Consider the following 21772-nt stretch of genomic DNA (forward strand, 5'->3'; position numbering starts at 1 on the left):
ACAGAGATCGATAGATTTTTGGATATTAAGGGAATCAAGGGATATGGGGATAGTGCGGGAAAGTGGAGATGAGATAGAAGATCAGCCATGATCTTATTGAATGGCGGAGCAGGCTCGAGGGGCCGAATGGCCGACTCCTGCTCCTATTTCTGATGTTCTTAGGTACGACCTTGAAGTCATAGAGTCATAGAGTTTTACAGCACAGAAAGAGGCCCTTCGGCCCATCGTGTCTGCGCCGCCCATCCATCCCTGTCCAGTCTAATCCCATTTTCCAGCATTTGGTCCATAGCCTTGTATGCAATGGCATTTCAAGTGCTCATCCAAATGCTTCTTGAATGTTGTGAGGGTTCCTGCCTCTACCACCCTTTCAGGCAGTGAATTCCACATTCCAACCACCCTCTGGGTGAAGAAGTTCGGTACATCTATTTGTTATATGACTCTGAGCTGTAATCTTTTTATTTCCAGTTCTTTCACCGGGAATGTTTTGGGATCCAGAAGGACCATGACTCCTGCCCAGCTTCAAAAACCTTTCCCAAACCTCTGGAACCAAGTTTTCAGTCGCCTCTCCTAACTCTCCCACCATGGCTTGCTGCCTTGCAGTGTTTCTTTTATATAATAAAAGTGCTTTATAAATGCAAGTCGTTTGTTTTTGCAGCAGTTTATCCTGTTTGAGAGTTAATTATAGCAACTTTCAAATATTCTAGTTTGATGTCTGAAGAAAGCAAAATGCACGAGAAAAAGAAAAGGAAAGTCCGATGTAAAAAGAGCAACTTTTCTAAGTGAGGCACTGTGCAAATCCCCAGGAATAAATATGGCAATGTGAGGGGGCACAGATTAAAGATAATGTAAGGGCAGCTCGATGAAATGTCCTTGCCCTGACAGTAGCTGGAGTGTGGCACTCTGCCACAACCAGTGGTGAAGCCCAGTCCACAGGCTCTTTACAAGGGCTATTAGTTGCACAAAAACAGGAATATTAGAGTATGGGGAGCCAGCTGGAGAGTGGGATTGGACTAGGTGACCCATGGAGAAAAACAGTGTAGATTTAATGGGCCGAGTCGTCTGTTTTTGTGCTAGAACATTTTTTTGATTGTAAATCTATAGGACATCATCAAATTTCCAAAACCTGCAATCAATTTCTGTCTGACCTCTGCGATAGATTCTTGGATGTGGGACAGACCTATATCAATGTCTGGAATGTAACCCAGATTACTGCCTAGATTTACCATTGGAACAAGCTGGTCTGGGCAAACGGTCTCAACTTGTTCCCAGTCTTGTGTCCCTGTGCCTTCCGAAGATTGTTGTGTGACTTTGGGGGGCGGGGAGGAGATGCAGCAGGCTCTTCTAGTTCTGCTGCTTGTTTGTCGCTGTGTTATTAATGAGGTCTTCAGTCAGCGGGCATGGGGATGAGGGTCACGTGACCTCAAATGTAATGATGAAAATCACTTCAGGGTCTTCCGCCTCTCACAAATGCCCCCTCCAGCAGCCCCTTTTATAGGACACCTGATGGGCCAGAACCATGGCGCTCTACGGCTAGCCTGAGTACTGCCCAGCCCCTGTAAACGCTGATCACTGCGTTAAATTCTGCAGACGATAATTGTGAACGTAAATCCTAATGTGTTTGCTTTCCTTTCTCTCTGTGTTTTTCTTCCCCTTGCAGATTGGTCGATCCAGCGGCTCATTTCTCGTGGGTGGAGAGGTGTTGCCATTCCAGCATGTCCCAGGGCACTCAGTCCAGTGACCTGCTCAACCAGGATTGGTTCAAGCAGCTCTTTGAATTAGCACAGTGAGTGATTGATTATAGTATTACACGGATGATTTGGGGGAAGGGATGTTGCGTGTTCCTACCGAACCTATTGGGCCGGATCTTGCTGGAGCGGGGAATCTCACCGGCGTACGCCCGTAGTTACTTTTTTCTGTACCCTTCAGTTTGAAAACTGGTTGCGGTGTAACTTGCTGGGAGTGCGAGCTGATGACAGCGCGATGGGGCATCTGGGACCTCGGTGAATGGCCGGACCAACCGTCTACATAACCAATGAGATTTAAGGATTGAGAAAGAAACCGGAATGACTGAGAAGGGGGTGAATTACAATCAAATTGGGCACAGACAGAGAAATAAAGAGAGGGCAAGAAAGATTGGGACAGTGGCAGCATGGATACGGAATTGGCTAAGTGACAGGAAACAGAGAGTAGTGGTGAACGGTTGTTTTTCGGACTGGAGGAAGGTATACAGTGGTGTTCCCCAGGGGTCGGGACTAAGACCACTGCTTTTCTTGATATATATTAATGACTTGGACTTGGGTGTACAGGGCACGATTTCAAAATTTGCAGATGACACGAAACTTGGAAGTATAGTGAACAGTGAGGAGGAGAGTGATAGACTTCAGGAAGGCAGACAGGCTGGTGAAATGGGTGGACACATGGCAGATGAAATTTAATGCAGAAAAGGGTGAAGTGAAGCATTTTGGTGGGAAGAATGAGGAGAGGAAATATAAACTAAAGGTAACATAGAAACATAGCAGATAGGAGCAGGAGTAGGCCATTCGGCCCCTCGAGCCTGCTCCACCATTCAATGCGATCATGGCTGATCATCCAAATTCAGAACCCTGTCCCTGCCTTCTCCCCATATCCCTTGATCCCTTTAGCATTAAGAAATATATCCAACTCCTAAAGGGGATACAATCCTAAAGGGGGTGCATGAACAGAGAAACCAGGGGGTGCCTGTGCACAAATCTTTGAAGGTGGCCGGACAGGTTAACAAAGCAGTTAATAAAGCATCTGAGACCCTGGGCTTTATAAATAGAGGCACAGAGTACAAAATCCAGGAAGTTTGGCTAAATCGATATAAAACACTAGTTCGGCCCCAGCTGGAGTATTGTGTCCAAATCTGGGCACCGCACTTTAGGAAGGATGTCAAGGCTTTGGAGAGGGTGCGGAGAAGATTGACTAGAATGGTTCTAGGGATGAGGGACTTCAGTTATGTGGAGACTGGAGAAGCTGGGATTGTTCTCCATGGAGCAGAGAAGGTTAAGAGGAGATTTGATAGAGGTGTTCAAAATCATGAGGGGTCTAGACAGTGGGTAGAGAGAAACTGTTCCCATTGGCGGAAGGGTCGAGAACCAGAGGACACAGATTTAAGGGGATTGGCAAAAGAACCAGAGGCGACATGAGGAAAAACTCTTTTACGCAGCGAGTGGTTAGGAGTTGGACTGCGCTGCCTGATAGGGCGGTGGAGGCAGATTCAATAGGAGCCTTCAAAAGGGAATTGGATAAATACTTGAAGGAGAAAGAATTGCAGGGCTATGGGGAAAGAGCGGGGGAGTGAGACTAACTGGATTGCTCTTCGAAAGAGCCGGCGCAGACTCGATGGGCCGAATGGCCTCCTGTGCTGTGCTATTCTGTGATTGGATTAAGAGAGAGAGGAAAAAATAGACAGAAAGGAAAGTAAGAAAATAAAATGAAATATGAAATTTGACACTTGAAATTTGACACTTGACTACATGCAGGACTGACATCGAACACTTTAAATTGTTCCTGTTCTGGGCCAAAGTGGTTGATTGCATCGCATTAACAATTATTGCCTTGTTAAAATGGTCCTTACGCTGTTAATTACCAGACTTTCTGCGGCGAGATTAACGTGCAAATCCAGCAAGTACGTAACAATAACAGTGGGGCTGAGGGCGAGAGGTCCGTTGTGCAAAGCAAACTGCGGAGCAGCGTAAATCCACCAGCGAGTTCTGGAGGTTGGCGACTCACGCAGCTCTTCATCCCCTGAGCTTGCTGGCCGGTTTGTGCATTAATAACGGCGTGTGCCATTTACATGCCGTTATTGTACCGGCAAGATCAGGCCCAGCATCAATCTGTTCATCAATACATAGGTTGTTATATGGGACTAACATTTACAACAACAACAATCGAGACCCAGACCCAGTGAGTGATATTTACAGCAACAGCACTCCAGCTCATGAAAGCTGTGTGCGCCTGAATCAGTCCAGTAAATAGCAGAGAGGAGCAATGTTCAGCTCCCCGTCTGTGGCTCTAAGTTGGAGACCAGCATCTTCATAGCTGTCATCGGTACGTAATAATGTTTTTAAAAAATCTGGGCAAAAACTAATGTTTAATCATTAATAACGTTGCATCTTATTGTAAACTCTCTGATACAAATACCTTCCAGCCTTACTTCAGAATATTCCTTGAATTAAGATTGTGAATTTCTTTTTGCACTTGTACTTTCTCTCCCCCCCTGCCACAGCCCACGTTTGGTTTATGGTCAGTAGTGTGGGGACGGGGATGGATCTGTTTGTGTATCGCTGCTGCTCCCAGCTTTAGCGCAATTTGAATAACATCGTCTCCCCGTTTCCCTCAATGTGATGCTCCGCATGCCGTCTAGTTTGTCTGGGTTTCACTGGTCTGCCACCAGTCCCATGGATTTGAGATCGGGGCTGGAATTTACCAGTTGTATCTGTGGCAGGTTGACATCAATTCGGAATGCCATGGCAAGGAGCCTGTCTCATAGCAGAAACCTGTGGTCGCAACCACCAAGCAAATTGGCTGTTTATCCAGAATTCCTACAATCTCTGGACTGTCAGCTGTTGTGTGCATGTCGGGCTAGGTGTGACCCATTTCAAAATTCCTTTTCTTTCTAACGGAAGCATGCTTTTATCCCAGCGAGTCAGGGCATGTGAATGTTTCCATCCCATCCTCGCCTGTTGCTCGGCCCCTTATTGCTGAATGGGTTTAACTTCTCTTCCCTGGCAGGATCCGACAGAACCGGACTGTTGCGATTGCATGCGAGGCCTGTTGGTAAGCCTTCACCATATCACACTGAAAGTGAGCCTGGCATTGCATTACTGTACTATACAGACTGTTTGAAACATTGCTGGATCACAGGGTTGGGTATTGGGTATCAGAGGTAAAGTACTCCATATCCTCACCACCAATCCCATCTTCTTCCCTGGTCATTGTCTCGGGCTGATCCAGAATGTTTGCATTCTCGCTGTCCTATTTGACCCCCCCCCCCCCCAAGCTGTGCTTCTGACTCCATATCCTCTCCATCACAAAGACTGCCTACTCCCACCTCCATAACATCGCCCGCCTCAGTCCATCTGCTGCTGAAACCCTGCTCTCCAGGCTAGCCTCCCGTCCCAGCACTCTGCAAACTTCAGCTCATCCAAAACTCTGCTGCTCGTATCCTATCCCGCACCAGACCCCATTTACCTATCCCGCACCAGACCCCATTTACCTATCCCGCACCAGACCCCATTTACCTATCCCGCACCAGACCCCATTTACCTATCCCGCACCAGACCCCATTTGCCTATCCCCCCTGGCCTTGCTAATCTGCATCAGCTCCCGGTCTCCACTGCCTGAAATTTAAAATTCTCATCCTCATGTTTAAACCCCTTCATGGCCTCTTTCACCAAGCTCTTTGTCACCCCTTCCAGTAATTCCTTCCTTGGCTTGACGCCCATTCCGTCTGATTACGGCTCTGTGAAGCGCCTCGAGATGTGTTTCTATGTTAAGGAGATGGTTGTGTGGGCCAAATGGCTTCTTCCAGTTTCAACAATTTCTTGGTGAGAGACATGAAGAGAAACTAAAGGGATTGAGATTCAGGCCTGGAAGGTGGCAGGACAGGTCAAAGCCTCATTGCTGTACCACAGAGCAGGAAGATGCAGCTCCCACATGGGGATGTGTCGAGTTGACCAGGCATTTCCCAAAGCAAGGCAACATTGGAAGGCCTGGTTCCCAAGGAGTCCCACTCCAACTCCTTCTGCTGGTTGCTTACAAAATGGTTTGGCTGAAGTTTGGAGCAATTGCCTGGCTTTCATATTGCTTGGATTATCAACATTTGTCATTTTTACTTTGTGGAGCTGCACTAGCTTGTTGGCCAGTTCTGTGAGACTTTCTATAGGACCTCCCCCTTTGAGATGTTCCTTCAAGTTTACTATACAACAATCTCTGCTAAGTGCTGCTGAAAATAGCTATAAAATTCACTCATGGCTGTGGTGGGCATGAGTTATGTGGTCGCTGTCACTCCGAGGATTATCTTCGGTCCCCGCCAGATTTCGTTCCCTAGCCACCGACTCCATCCCTCTCCCTGGCATCTGTCTGAAGCTGAACCAGACTGTTGGCAATCTTGGTGTCATATTTGACCCCGAAATGAGTTTCCGACCACATATCCGCACCATCACTAAGACCGCCTATTTCCACCTCCGTAACATCGCCCGACTCTGCCCCACCTCAGCTCATCCACTGCTGAAACCCTCATCCAGGCCTTTGTTACCTCTAGACTTGACTATTCAACGCACTCCTGGCTGGCCTCCCACATTCTACCCTACATAAACTTGAGGTCATCCAAAACTCTGCTGCCCGTGTCCTAACTCGCACCAAGTCCCGTTCGCCCATCACCCCTGTGCTCGCTGACCTACATTGGCTGCTGGTTAAGCAGCAACTTTATTTTAAAATTCTCATCCTTGTTTTTAAATCCCTTCCCCCCTCCCTATCTGTGTAATCTCCCCCAGCCCCCGCCCCCCTCCGAGATATCTGCGCTCCTCCAATTTTGCCCTCTTGAGCATCCCTGATTATAATTGCTCAACCTTCGGTGGCCGTGCCTTCAGCTGCCAAGACCCTAAGCTCTGGAATTCCCTCCCTAAACCTCTCCGCCTCTCTCTCCTCCTTCCTCCTTTAAGACGCTCCTTAAAACCTACCTCTTTGACTAAGCTTTTGGTCGCCTGTCCTAATATCTCATGTGGCTCGGTGTCAAATCTTGTCTGATAATCGCTCCAGTGAAACGCCTTGGGACGTTTTACTACATTAAAGGCGCTATATAAATACAAGTTATTGTTACATAATACCATAAGAAATAGGAGCAGGAGTCGGCCATTCGGCCCCTCGAGCCTGCCTCGTCATTCAATGAGATCATGGCTGATTTTCTACCTCATCTCCACTTTCCTGCCCTATCCCCATATCCCTTGATTCCCTTAATATTCAAAAATCTATCGATCTCGGCCTTGAATATACTCAATGACTGAGCCTCCACAGCCCTCTGGGGTAGAGAATTCCAAAAATTCACCACCCTCTGAGTGAAGAAATTTCTCCTCATCTCAGTCCTAAATGACCGACCCCTTATTCTGAGACTGTGACCCCTGGTTCTAGACTCCCCAGCCAGGGGAAACATCCCCCCTGCATCTACCCTGTCAAACCCTGTAAGAATTTTGTACATTTCAATGAGATCACCTCTCATTCTTCTAAACTCTAGAGAATATAGGCCTAGTCTACTCAATCTCTCCTCATAGGACAATCCCCCCATCCCAGGAACCAGTCTGGTGAACCTTCGTTGCACTCCCTCTATGGCAAGTGTGTCCTTCCTTAGGTAAGGAGACCAAAACTGTCCACAATACTCCAGGTGTGGTCTCACCAGGGCCCTATATAATTGCAGTAAGACGTCTTTACTCTTATACTCAAATCCTCTTGTAATAAAGGCCAACATACCATTTGCTTTCCTAATTGCTTGCTGTACCTGCATGTTAACTTTCAGTGATTCGTGTACAAGGACACCCAGGTCCCTCTGAACACCAACATTTCCCAATCTTTCACCGTTTAAAAAATACTCTGCTTTTCTATTTTTCCTACCAAAGTGGATAACTTCACATTTCTCCACATTATATTCCATTTGCCAAGTTGTTGCCCACTCACTTAGCCTGTCTATATCCCCTTGAAGCGTCCTGCATCCTCCTCACAACTTACATTCCCACCCAGCTTTGTATCATCAGCAAACTTGGATATATTACGTTTGGTCCCCTCATCCAAATCATTGCTTGGGCCTCAGCTATTCACATCTACATCACTGATCCTTGCGGTACCCCACTAGTTACAGCCTGCCAACCGAAAATGACCCGTTTATTCCTACTCTCTGTTTTCTGTCCGTTAACCAATCCTCAATCCATGCTAGTATCTTACCCCCAATCCCATGAGCCCTAATTTTGTTTAATAACCTCTTGTGTGGCACCTTATCGAATGCCTTCTGAAAATCCAAATACACCACATCCACTGGTTCCCCCTTATCTATTCTGCTAGTTACAACCTCAAAAACTCTTAACAGATTTGTCAAACATGATTTCCCTTTCATAAATCCGTGTTGACTCGGCCCAATCCTATTATTATTTTCTAAGTGCCCTGTTACCACGTCCTTAATAAGAGATTCTAGCATTTTCCCTGCTACTGATGTCGGGCTAGTAGTTCCCCGTTTTCTCTCTCCCTCCTTTCTTAAATAGTGGGGTTACATTTGCTACCTTCCAATCCATGGGAACCGTTCTAGAATCTATGGAATTTTGGAAAATGACATCCAATGCATCCACTATCTCTATAGCCAACTCTTTCAAAACCCTAGGATGTAGGCCATCAGGCCCAGGGGATTTATCGGCTTTCCATCGCATTAATTTCTCCAGTATTTTTTTTTACTAATACTAATTTCTTTCATTCTCGCTAGAGCCTTGGTTCTCCACTATTTCCAGGAAGTTTTTTGCGTCTTCCGTGAAGACAGACACAAAGTATTTGTTTAATTTCTCTGCCATTTCCTTATTCCCCATTATAATTTCTCCTGTCTCAGCCTGTAAGGGACCCACATTTACTTTTGCTAATCTTTTCCTTTTTACATACCTATAGAAGCTTTTACAGTCTGTTTTTATGTCTCTCACTAGTTTACTTTCATTCTATTTTCCCTTTATCAATTTCTTGGTCCTCCTTTGCTGAATTCTAAAATCTTCCCAATCCTCAGGCTTACAACTCTTTTGGCAACATTATAAGCCTCTTCCTTTGATCTAATACTATCTTTAACTTCTCTTGTTAGCCACGGTTCGACCAATTTTCCTGTGGGGGGTTTGTGCCTTTAAAGGAATGTATACTTGTTGTAAATTATGTATTAATTCTTTAAATGCCATTGCTTGTCTCCCATCATCTACAAAAGGATTAATTAAGAGGGGGAAATAGAGTATTAGAGTAAGCTTGCAGGGAAAATAAAAACTGACTGTAAAAGCTTCTATAGATATGTGAAGAGAAAAAGATTGGTGAAGTCAAGCGTAGGTCCCTTACAATCAGAATCAGGGGAATTTATAATGGGGAACAAAGAAATGACTGACCAATTAAATACATACTTTGGTTCTGTCTTCACAAAGGAGGACACAAATAACCTCCCAGAGATGCCGGGGAACATGGGGTCTAATGAGAGGGAGGAACTGAATGAAATCAGTATTTGTAGGGAAATGGTGTTAGGGAAATTGACGGGATTGAAGGCCGATAAATCCCCAGGGCCTGATAATCGACATCCTAGGGTACTTAAGGAAGTGGCCCTAGAAATAGTAGGTGCATTGCTGGTCATCTTCCAAAATTCTATAGACTCTGGAACAGTTCCCATGGATTGGAGCGTAGCTAATGTAACCCCACTATTTAAAAAGGTGGTAGAGAGAAAATGGGGGCTTATAGACCAGTAAGCCTGACATCGGTAGTGGGGAAAATGCTAGCGTCCATTATAAAAGATGTAATAGCAGAGCACTTGGAAAACGGTGACAGGATCGGACAAAGTCAACATGGATTTACAAAAGGTAAATCGTGCTTGACTAATCTACTGGAATTTTTTGAGGATGTAACTGGTAAAATAGATAAGGGAAAACCAGTGGATGTGGTGTATTTGGACTTTCAGAAGGCTTTCGATAAGGTCCCGCATAAGAGATTAGCGTGTAAAGTTAAAGCACATGGGATTGGGGGTAAGGTATTGACTTGGATAGAGAACTGGTTGGCAGACAGGAAGCAAAGAGTTGGAATAAACGGGTCTTTTTCCGAGTGGCAGGCAGTGACTAGTGGGGTACCGCAGGGATCGGTGCTAGGACCCCAGCTATTCACAATATATATTAATGATCTAGACGAGGGAACTAGATGGAATATCTCCAAGTTTGCAGACGATACAAAGCTGGGTGGGCATGTGTGCTGTGAGGAGGATGCCGAGAAACTCCAGTATGACTTGGACAGGTTGGGCGATTGGGCAGAAGCATGGCAGATGCAGTATAATGTGGATAAATGCGAGGTTATCCACTTGGTGGCAAAAACAGGAAGGCAGATTATTATCTGAACGGCAATAGATTGGGAAAAGGGGAAGTGCAATGAGACCTGGGTGTCCTTGTGCACCAGTCGCTGAAGGTAAGTATGCAGGTGCAGCAGGCGGTTAAGAAGGCAAATGGTATGTTGGCCTTCATAACAAGAGGATTCGAGTATAGGAGCAAGGATGTCTAGCTGCAGTTGTACAGGGCCTTGGTGAGACCACACCTTGAGTATTGTGTGCAGTTTTGGTCGCCTTATCTGAGGAAGGATGTTCTTGCCATGGAGGGAGTGCAGCGAAGATTCACCAGGCTGATACCTGGAATGGCAGGAATGATGTATGAGGAGAGATCGGGTCGATTGGGCTTATATTTGCTGGAGTTTAGAAGAATGAGAGGGGATCTCATTGCAACTTCTAAAATTCTAACAGGACTAGACAGACTAGATGCAGGAAGGATGTTCCCGATGGCGGGGGAGTCCAGAACCAGGGGCCACAGTCTAAGGATAAGGAGTAAGCCATTTAGGACAGAGATGAGGAATTTCTTCACCCAGAGAGTGGTGAACCTGTGGAATTCTCTACCACAAAAGGCAGTTGAGGCCAATTCATTAAATATATTCAAGAAGGAGTTAGATATATTTCTTAAGGCTAAAGGGATCAAGGCATATGGGGAGAAAGCAGGGACAGGGTACTGAATTTGGATGATCAGCCTTGATCTCATTAGATGGTGGAGCAGGCTCGAGGGGCCGAATGGCCTACTCCTGCTCCTATCTTCTATATCTATGTATCATACCTTTTAATGTAGTTTCCCAATCTACCTTAGCTAACTCGTCCCTCATTCCTACATAGTTTGCTTTGTTTAGATTTAAGATCCTCATTTTGAATTTAACTAAATCACATTCAAACTCAGTATAAAATTTTACCATATTATGCTCACTCTTCCCTATTTTTGTTGATTGTTTTGACCCCTCTTCCATCATGAGGTCTGGACTGGAGCTGCTTGTTGACTATTCCAGTGTTCAGCTCCATCCACATCTCCTTTGATAATGAAGCAGCCCGTGCCGGTCTGCATCAGGGCCTCGATTATATGCAGGCTTAGGCTGACCAGTCGCAGGTAACTTCTGTGACACATAAATGCCTGGTAACTGCCATCTCAAGCAAGAGAGCTCAGCGATCTCCTCCTGACCTTCCACATTATTACCATCGCCAAGTCCCCCAGCATCAACATCTTGGGGATCACCATTGACCAGTAATTTACCTGGACCAGCTATATCAATACTGTGCCTACAAGAGACGCGCAGAGGCTGGTTACTCTGCAACGAGTGGCTCACCGCTTGATTCCTGAAAGTCTCTCCACCACCTGCAACATCAAGTCAGGAGTGTGATGAAGGATGCAGCTACAACAAACACTCTAAGATCGACAACATCCAGAACAGAGCAATTCACTTGATCTGTGCCACTGCCAGTGAACTCTGTATCCACTCCCTCCGTCCCTGCAGTACTATGGCAGCAGTGTGTAAGATCTATAGATTACACTATACTCACCAAGGTTACTTGGATAGAACTTCCCTCCCCCCGTGAACTCTGCCGCCCAGAAGGACAAGAGCAGCAATGTCAAGGGAGCACCATCATCTCCAAGTTCCCCTGCAAGTCGCACATCATCGTGACTTGGACATTTATCACTGTTCCTTTGGTGAGTCACAATCCTGGACTTCCCTACCTATTACCCTTCTGGGAGCACCCATCAGCACCAGGTCTGCTGTGGTTCAAGGAGAAGGCGCACCAGCTTCTCAGGGCAGCTAGCGATGGGCAATAGATGAGGCCTTGCCAGTGACGCCCACAGAGAATCATAGAATGGTTACAGCACAGAAGGAGGCCATTCGGCCCGTCGAGCCCGTGCCGGCTCTCTGCAAGAGCACTTCAGCCAGTCCCACTCCCCCGCCCTTTCCCTGTAGTCCTGCAAATTTATTTCCTTCAGATGCTTCTCCAATTCCCTTTTGAAAGCCACGATTGAGTCTGCCTCCAACACCCTCTCAGGCAGTGCATTCCAGATCCTAACCACTCGCTGTGTAAAAAAGATTTTCCTCATGTCACCTTTAGTTCTTCTGCCAATCACCTTAAATCTGTGTCCTCTGGTTCTCGACCCTTCCGCCATGGGAACAGTTTCTCTCTATCTACTCTGTCCAGACCCCTCATGATTTTGAGCACCTCTATCAAATCTCCTCTCAACCTTCTCTGCTCCAAGGAGAACAACCCCAGCTTCTCCAGTCTATCCACGTAACTGAAGTCCCTCATCCCTGGAATCATTCTCGTAACACATTTCTGCACCCTCTCTAAGGCCTTCACATCCTTCCTAAAGTGCGGTGCCCAGAATTGGACACAATACTCCAGTTGAAGCCGAACCAGTGTTTTATATAGGTTCATCATAACTTCCTTGCTTTTGTACTCTATGGGCTGGATTTTGATACTGGAGGCGTGTAGGAGGCGGGACTGCAACTTTTGGGGTTGTAGTCCCGCCTCCATCGAGTTGTGGCCAACCCATGCGATTTTCACTTGATTGACCTTGTTGAGCCCGCCCAGCGGGCCAATTAAGGGCCACCCGGCAACAGGTAATGTCACAGATTGACATTTAATCGTCAAGAGCTTTTGACAGAAGAAATATCAGCGTTTGACAGCTCTTTGAAGCTGTCAAACACTGACAATCTGCACGCAAAGTTAATTCCTCCCTCTCAGGATGATTTAGAGATCTCCCCGGAACAGAAAGCTGAATGCTGCAACTTTTGACAGCTCGCGGCCATTCTGCTTTCTGTGCCGGTGAGATGAGGGACTCCCGAGACCTGAAGGAAGGAAGGCTGTAAAGGTAAGTAAAACGTCTTTAAAGACTTTACACACACCAAACACACTTACCTCTGCACTCATGCACCCATCACTCACCTGAACACCAGACATCTCGACCCCTCCAGGCCCTTCAGCCCGACGGTCCGTCTCGCTAACTTGCCGTGGTTTGGAGTCGTCGGGAATCCCACACTTCAGGAATAAAAATAGGGATTAGGCTAAAAACTGCCTGTTAACAGGCAGTTAATTGGCACTAAACCCCTTCCCGCCTCGGGGAGGCGGCTCCCAGCACAGGTCGGGTACCCGCCTCGTTTAAAACTGGCACGGAGGCGGGTTGGGGGCGGGATGGGTTTGTGCCCCCCGATTTCGCGATTTTAACCCCCCACACGCCTCCAATCCTGCCTCAACGGCCCAATGAAAATCCAGCCCTCTGCCTCTGTTTATGAAGCCCAGGATCCCGTAAGCTTTTTTAACCACTTTCTGAACCTGTCCTGCCACCTTCAGTGATTTGTGTACATATACCCCCAGGTCTCTCTGTTCATGCACCCCCTTTAGGATTGTACCCTTTAGTTTATATTGCCTCTCCTCATTCTTCCTACCAAAATGTATCGCTTTGCACTCTTCTGTGTTAAATTTCATCTGCCACGTGTCCGCCCATTCCACCAGCCTGTCTCTGTCTTCTTGAAGTCTATCACTCTCCTCCTCACTGTTCACTATGCCTCCAAGTTTTGTGTCATTTGCAAATTTTGAAATTGTGCCCTGTACACCCAAGTCTAAGTCATTAATATATATCAAGGAAAGCAGTGGTCCTAGAACCGACCCCTGGGGAACACCACTGTATACCTTCCTCCAGTCCGAAAAACAACCGTTCACCACTACTCGCTGTTTCCTGTCACTTAGCCAATTCCGTATCCATGCTGCCACTGTCCCTTTTATTCCATGGGCTTCAACTTTGCTGGTAAGCCTATTATGTGGCACTTTATCAAACGCCTTTTGGAAATCCATGTACACCACGTCAACCGCATTGCCCTCATCAACCCTCTCTGTTACTTCATCAAAAAACTCCATCAAGTTAGTTAAACACGATTTGCCTTTAACAAATCCGTGCTGGCTTTCCTTAATTAATCCACACTTGCCCAAATGACTGTTAATTTTGTTCCGGATTATTGTTTCTAAAAGCTTCCCCACTACCGAGGTTGAACTGACTGGCCTGTAGTTGCTGGGTTTATCCTGACAACCCGAGAACAAATCGAACAGGTCACATGTCTCTGACGAGTGCTGTCTGTCTCTGCTAATTTTACACGGGGTGTTTTTATGTAGTTGCTCATTTCTTCTAAATATTGTGGGAAACCCGTGCTTATTTTGTTGCACTCTAGTTATCTGCTTATCAGAAGGTGGTAAGGAGAGCCTAACTGTCGAGATCGATAGATTTTTGGACTCTCGGGGAATCCAGGGATATGGGGATCGGGCGGGAAAGTGGAGTTGAGGTTGAAGGTCAGCCATGGCCTTATTGAATGGCGGAGCAGGCTCGAGGGGCCGAATGGCCGACTCCTGCTCCTGATTCTCATGTTCTTATGTATGGCATGTCCCAAATGCGCACTGGCATTGTGAGTGAGATCCTCACATCAAGTTAAGCAGGAGATCGGATAACCCTGTGAAGGTGCAGTAATCTTCACTGCTTTTGAAATGTTTATAGCTTCCATATACATGCTGTGAAACAAGTCTATAAATTTAGATTGATTGATATTACTGTATAGGGCAGTGATCATACTGTGACTCCTGGGGCTTCAGAATTCATAGAAAAGTATTATATAGAATGTACAGCACAGAAACAGGCCATTCGGTCCGTACCAGTGTTTACACTTCACCCGAGCCTCCTCCCGCCCCTCTTCATCTCTCCCTATCAGCATATCCTTCTATTCCTTTCTCCCTCATGTGTTTATCTAGCTTCTATGCATCTATACAATTCGCCTCAACCACTCCCTGTGGTAGCGAGTTCCACATTCTCACCACTCTCTGGGTGAAGAAGTTTCAACATTGAACAAAGCCAATCTTTTCTTCAATGCAGGCTTTCTCATACAGGCTAGTCCAAAGGTTTTCAGACTGATGTCCCTGAACCTGAGGAGATCTAAGGAGACTTCCTCAGGTCATCAGACTTCTGGATTTGTTGACAGTTATTTCTGTTGCTAAACGCTCCTTTAAAAAAATGTATCCTTCAGTGACAGCGTTGGGTAACTGGTGCTGTCTTTACAGATTGGGGCCGAGGGTCTCTGGGTGTGTCTCTGGGTAACTGGTGCTGTCTTTACAGATTGGGGCCGAGGGTCTCTGGGTGTGTCTGTGTTTGGCTGATGTCCTGGAGCTGTGTTGACATATCGAGGGGATCACCGCAGTGTGCCAACATGTGGAATGTGTCATCGTTTGAGTGTTTCTGTAAGCGGTTCCTGGGAGTGTGTCAGTACGTGTGGAGTATGTCCTCGGTATATCGTATGGCGGGTGTTGGTATATTTGGAGGGGGTCCCTGGGGGAAATTTGTCAGTATTAATGGAAGGTACACCTAGGAATATTTCAATTCATATGGAGAGATTCTCTTGGAGACTGTAGGTATCTGGAGGGTTCCCTAGGAAACTCTGGGTATCTGGAGGGATCTCTGAGACTCTGGGTATCTGGAGGGGTTGCTAGGAGACTCTGGGTATCTGGTGAGGTTGCTAGGAGACTGGGTATCTGGGGGGTTGCTAGGAGACTCTGGGTATCTGGGGGGTTGCTAGGAGACTCTGGGTATCTGGTGAGGTTGCTAGGAGACTCTGGGTATCTGGAGGGGTTGCTAGGAGACTCTGGGTATCTGGTGAGGTTGCTAGGAGACTCTGGGTATCTGGTGAGGTTGCTAGGAGACTCTGGGTATCTGGAAGGGTTGCTAGGGGACTCTGGGTATCTGGTGAGGTTGCTAGGAGACTGGGTATCTGGGGGGTTGCTAGGAGACTCTGGGTATCTGGAGGGGTTCCTAGGAGATTCTGGGTATCTGGAGGGGTTCCTAGGAGACTCTGGGTATCTGGTGAGGTTGCTAGGAGACTCTGGGTATCTGGAGGCGTTGCTAGGAGACTCTGGGTATCTGGAGCGGTTGCTAGGAGACTGGGTATCTGGAGGGGTTCCTCGGAGACTCTGGGTAACTGGTGAGGTTGCTAGGAGACTCTGTATCTGGAGGGGTTGCTAGGAGACTCTGGGTATCTGGTGAGGTTGCTAGGAGACTCTGGGTATCTGATGAGGTTGCTAGGAGACTGGGTATCTGGGGGGTTGCTAGGAGACTCTGGGTATCTGGTGAGGTTGCTAGGAGACTGGGTATCTGGAGCGGTTGCTAGGAGACTCTGGGTATCTGGTGAGGTTGCTAGGAGACTCTGGGTATCTGGAGGGGTTGCTAGGAGACTCTGGGTATCTGGAGCGGTTGCTAGGAGACTCTGGGTATCTGGAGCGGTTGCTAGGAGACTCTGGGTATCTGGAGGGGTTCCTCGGAGACTCTGGGTAACTGGTGAGGTTGCTAGGAGACTCTGGGTAACTGGTGAGGTTGCTAGGAGACTCTGGGTATCTGGTGGGGTTGCTAGGAGACTCTGGGTATCTGGAGGGGTTCCTCGGAGACTCTGGGTATCTGATGGGGTTGCTAGGAGACTCTGTATCTGGAGGGGTTGCTAGGAGACTCTGGGTATCTGGTGAAGTTGCTAGGAGACTCTGGGTATCTGGAAGGGTTGCTAGGGGACTCTGGGTATCTGGAAGGGTTGCTAGGGGACTCTGGGTATCTGGGGGGTTGCTAGGAGACTCTGGGTATCTGGTGAGGTTGCTAGGAGACTGGGTATCTGGAGCGGTTGCTAGGAGACTCTGGGTATCTGGTGAGGTTGCTAGGAGACTCTGGGTATCTGGAGGGGTTGCTAGGAGACTCTGGGTATCTGGAGCGGTTGCTAGGAGACTCTGGGTATCTGGAGCGGTTGCTAGGAGACTCTGGGTATCTGGAGGGGTTCCTCGGAGACTCTGGGTAACTGGTGAGGTTGCTAGGAGACTCTGGGTAACTGGTGAGGTTGCTAGGAGACTCTGGGTATCTGGTGGGGTTGCTAGGAGACTGGGTATCTGGAGGGGTTCCTTGGAGACTCTGGGTATCTGGTGGGGTTGCTAGGAGACTCTGTATCTGGAGGGGTTGCTAGGAGACTCTGGGTATCTGGTGAGGTTGCTAGGAGACTCTGGGTATCTGGAAGGGTTGCTAGGAGACTCTGGGTATCTGGTGAGGTTGCTAGGAGACTCTGGGTATCTGGTGAGGTTGCTAGGAGACTCTGGGTATCTGGAAGGGTTGCTAGGGGACTCTGGGTATCTGGAAGGGTTGCTAGGAGACTCTGGGTATCTGGAGGGGTTGCTAGGGGACTCTGGGTATCTGGTGAGGTTGCTAGGAGATTCTGGGTATCTGGTGGGGTTGCTAGGAGACTCTGGGTATCTGGAGGGGTTGCTAGGAGACTCTGGGTATCTGGTGAGGTTGCTAGGAGACTCTGGGTATCTGGTGGGGTTGCTAGGAGACTCTGGGTATCTGGTGGGGTTGCTAGGAGACTCTGGGTATCTGGAGGGGTTGCTAGGAGACTCTGGGTATCTGGTGAGGTTGCTAGGAGACTCTGGGTATCTGGTGGGGTTGCTAGGAGACTCTGGGTATCTGGAGGGGTTGCTAGGAGACTCTGGGTATCTGGTGAGGTTGCTAGGAGACTCTGGGTATCTGGAGGGGTTGCTAGGAGACTCTGGGTATCTGGAGGGGTTGCTAGGAGACTCTGGGTATCTGGTGAGGTTGCTAGGAGACTCTGGGTATCTGGAGAGGTTGCTAGGAGACTCTGGGTATCTGGAGGGGTTGCTAGGAGACTCTGGGTATCTGGTGAGGTTGCTAGGAGACTCTGGGTATCTGGAGGGGTTGCTAGGAGACTCTGGGTATCTGGTGGGGTTGCTAGGAGACTCTGGGTATCTGGAGGGGTTGCGAGGAGACTCTGGGTATCTGGAGGGGTTGCTAGGAGACTCTGGGTATCTGGTGAGGTTGCTAGGAGACTGGGTATCTGGAGGGGTTCCTCGGAGACTCTGGGTAACTGGTGAGGTTGCTAGGAGACTCTGTATCTGGAGGGGTTGCTAGGAGACTCTGGGTATCTGGTGAGGTTGCTAGGAGACTCTGGGTATCTGGTGAGGTTGCTAGGAGACTGGGTATCTGGGGGGTTGCTAGGAGACTCTGGGTATCTGGTGAGGTTGCTAGGAGACTGGGTATCTGGAGCGGTTGCTCGGAGACTCTGGGTATCTGGTGAGGTTGCTAGGAGACTCTGGGTATCTGGTGAGGTTGCTAGGAGACTCTGGGTATCTGGAGCGGTTGCTAGGAGACTCTGGGTATCTGGAGCGGTTGCTAGGAGACTCTGGGTATCTGGACGGGTTCCTCGGAGACTCTGGGTAACTGGTGAGGTTGCTAGGAGACTCTGGGTAACTGGTGAGGTTGCTAGGAGACTCTGGGTATCTGGTGGGGTTGCTAGGAGACTCTGGGTATCTGGCGGGGTTCCTCGGAGACTCTGGGTATCTGGTGGGGTTGCTAGGAGACTCTATCTGGAGGGGTTGCTAGGAGACTCTGGGTATCTGGTGAGGTTGCTAGGAGACTCTGGGTATCTGGAAGGGTTGCTAGGAGACTCTGGGTATCTGGTGAGGTTGCTAGGAGACTCTGGGTATCTGGTGAGGTTGCTAGGAGACTCTGGGTATCTGGAAGGGTTGCTAGGGGACTCTGGGTATCTGGAAGGGTTGCTAGGGGACTCTGGGTATCTGGGGGGTTGCTAGGAGACTCTGGGTATCTGGTGAGGTTGCTAGGAGACTGGGTATCTGGAGCGGTTGCTAGGAGACTCTGGGTATCTGGTGAGGTTGCTAGGAGACTGGGTATCTGGAGGGGTTGCTAGGAGACTCTGGGTATGTGGAGCGGTTGCTAGGAGACTCTGGGTATCTGGAGCGGTTGCTAGGAGACTCTGGGTATCTGGAGGGGTTCCTCGGAGACTCTGGGTAACTGGTGAGGTTGCTAGGAGACTCTGGGTAACTGGTGAGGTTGCTAGGAGACTCTGGGTATCTGGTGGGGTTGCTAGGAGACTCTGGGTATCTGGAGGGGTTCCTTGGAGACTCTGGGTATCTGGTGGGGTTGCTAGGAGACTGTATCTGGAGGGGTTGCTAGGAGACTCTGGGTATCTGGTGAGGTTGCTAGGAGACTCTGGGTATCTGGAAGGGTTGCTAGGAGACTCTGGGTATCTGGTGAGGTTGCTAGGAGACTCTGGGTATCTGGTGAGGTTGCTAGGAGACTCTGGGTATCTGGAAGGGTTGCTAGGGGACTCTGGGTATCTGGAAGGGTTGCTAGGGGACTCTGGGTATCTGGAGGGGTTGCTAGGAGACTCTGGGTATCTGGAGGGGTTGCTAGGAGACTCTGGGTATCTGGTGAGGTTGCTAGGAGACTCTGGGTATCTGGAGAGGTTGCTAGGAGACTCTGGGTATCTGGAGGGGTTGCTAGGAGACTCTGGGTATCTGGTGAGGTTGCTAGGAGACTGGGTATCTGGAGGGGTTGCTAGGAGACTCTGGGTATCTGGTGGGGTTGCTAGGAGACTCTGGGTATCTGGAGGGGTTGCTAGGAGACTCTGGGTATCTGGAGGGGTTGCTAGGAGACTCTGGGTATCTGGTGAGGTTGCTAGGAGACTCTGGGTATCTGGAGGGGTTGCTAGGAGACTCTGGGTATCTGGAGGGGTCTCTCGGAGACTCTGGGTATCTGGAGCAGATCCTAGGAGACTCTGGGTATCTGGAGGGGTCTCTCGGAGACTCTGGGTATCTGGTGAGGTTGCTAGGAGACTCTGGGTATCTGGAGCGGATCTCCCTCGCGGTAAAGTTTGAAAGCCACCACTGTAGCCTGTCCACAGTCAGTTGATGGCTGATAGAAAACCAAAAAGCGATGCAGAGAAACCTCGGAGGAGAAGCTAACTCGATGGATAGACTCTATCTGGGAGTGTTCCACCATCAGCGTTTGTATAAGGACCCTTTTCCGTATTGTCTGATACTCAGTGGGACTTGGGCAAAAAACTGAACAGGAAATGTGTGTCAGCAGAGAGCAATCCCTTTGTGTGGTGAAGGGAAGCTCCTGACAGGTGTAACCCACCTTGCATAGGCTGGCACAGAGTTACTCGAACTTTGCATTTTACTGGAGTGAGTTAACAATACTTGCTGCTATCAGGAAGCACATCATGAACAAATTCCAACTCCAGTCCAGAAACCAGGCTGACACAATATATATATTAATGATCTGGACGAGGGAACTAGATGTAATATCTCCAAGTTTGCAGACGACACAAAGCTGGGTGGGCGTGTGTGCTGTGAGGAGGATGCCGAGAAACTCCAGTATGCTTTGGACAGGTTGGGAGGTTGGGTGATTGGGCAGATGCAATATAACATGGATAAATGCGAGGTTATCCACTTTGGTGTCAAAAACAGGAAGGCAGATTATTATCTGAATGGCAATAGATTGGGAGAAGGGGAAGTCCAACGAGACCTGGGCGTCCTTGTGCACCAGTCACTGAAGGTAAGCATGCAGGTGCAGCAGGCGGTTAAGAAGGCAAATGGTATGTTGGCCTTCGTAGCGAGAGGGTTTGAGTACAAGAACAAGGATGTCTTGCTGCAGTTTTACAGGACCTTGGTGAGACCACATCTTGAGTATTGTGTGCAGTTTTGGTCGCCTTATCTGAGGAAGTATGTTCTTGCCATGGAGGGGGTGCAGCGAAGATTCAACAGGCTGATACCTGGGATGGCAGGAATGACATATGAGGAGAGATTGGGTCGATTGGGCTCATATTCGCTGGAGTTTAGAAGAATGAGAGGGGATCTCATTGAAACTTATAAAATTCTGACAGGACTGGACAGACTAGATGCAGGAAGGATGTTCCCGATGGTCGGGGAGTCCAGAACCAGGGGTCACAGTCTAAGGATAAGGGGTAAGCCATTTAGGACAGAAATTAGGAGGAATTTCTTCACCGAGAGTGTTCACCGAGAGTGGTGAACCTGTGGAATTCTCTACCACAGAAGGCAGTAGAGACCAATTCATTAAATATATTCAAGAAGGAGTTGGATATATTTCTTAAGGCTAAAGGGATCAAGGGATATGGGAGAAGGCAGGGACCGGTTACTGAATTTGGATGATCAGCCATGATCTCATTGAATGGCGGAGCAGGCTCGAGGGGCCGAATGGCCGACTCCTGCTCCTATCTTCTATGTTTCTATGTTTCTGACATTCAAAGTCAAGGTAGAAGTAATCGCCCTCTACTTTGCTGATGATACAAAGCTAGGTGGCAGTGTCGGTTGCGAAGAGGATGTGAAGAGGCTTCAAGGGGATCTCGACAGGCTCAGTGAATGGGCGAGAACATGGCAGATGGAATATAATTTGCTCCTATTTCGTGTGTCTAATTCTGTTAGATTCAGGAGATGGTTCTGTGATAGTAGATTGGTGGTTAGGATCAGATCAGCCATGATCTTATTGAATGGCGGAGCAGGCTCGAGGGGCCGAATGGCCGACTCCTGCTCCTATTTCTTATGTTCTTATAAATGTGAAGTTATCCACTTTAGTAGAAAAAACAGAAAGGTAGAGTATTTCCTAAATGGTGAAAGATTGGGAAATGCAGATGCTCAAAGGGACCTGGGTGTCCTTGTACATGAGTCACTGGAAGTGAATGTGCAGGTGCAGCAAGCTTCTTATATAAGAACATAAGAAATAGGAGCAGGAGTCGGCCATTCGGCCCTTCGAGCCTGCTCCGCCATTCAATGAGATCATGGCTGATCTTCTGCCTCAACTCC

General features: G+C 48.2%; 1 protein-coding gene across 3 annotated transcripts in view; it reads left to right on the plus strand.

Moving 5' to 3' along the window:
• The window catches only part of tp63 (tumor protein p63), a 374605-nt gene that overhangs the window by 167632 nt on the left and 185201 nt on the right, over positions 1 to 21772 (plus strand). For all 3 annotated transcript variants that reach the window (XM_085989633.1, XM_085989636.1, XM_085989632.1), the window contains exon 2: positions 1658 to 1783. In XM_085989633.1, the coding sequence (XP_085845759.1) occupies positions 1713 to 1783 (71 nt within the window). In that variant the 5' untranslated portion in view covers positions 1658 to 1712. The remainder of the gene's footprint in view (positions 1 to 1657; positions 1784 to 21772) is intronic.

The sequence above is a fragment of the Somniosus microcephalus genome, chromosome 6, assembly GCF_052327205.1.
Source record: "Somniosus microcephalus isolate GS21.2 chromosome 6, FLI_Smic_1.0, whole genome shotgun sequence".
In the NCBI taxonomy this organism is placed as follows: Eukaryota; Metazoa; Chordata; class Chondrichthyes; order Squaliformes; family Somniosidae; genus Somniosus; species Somniosus microcephalus.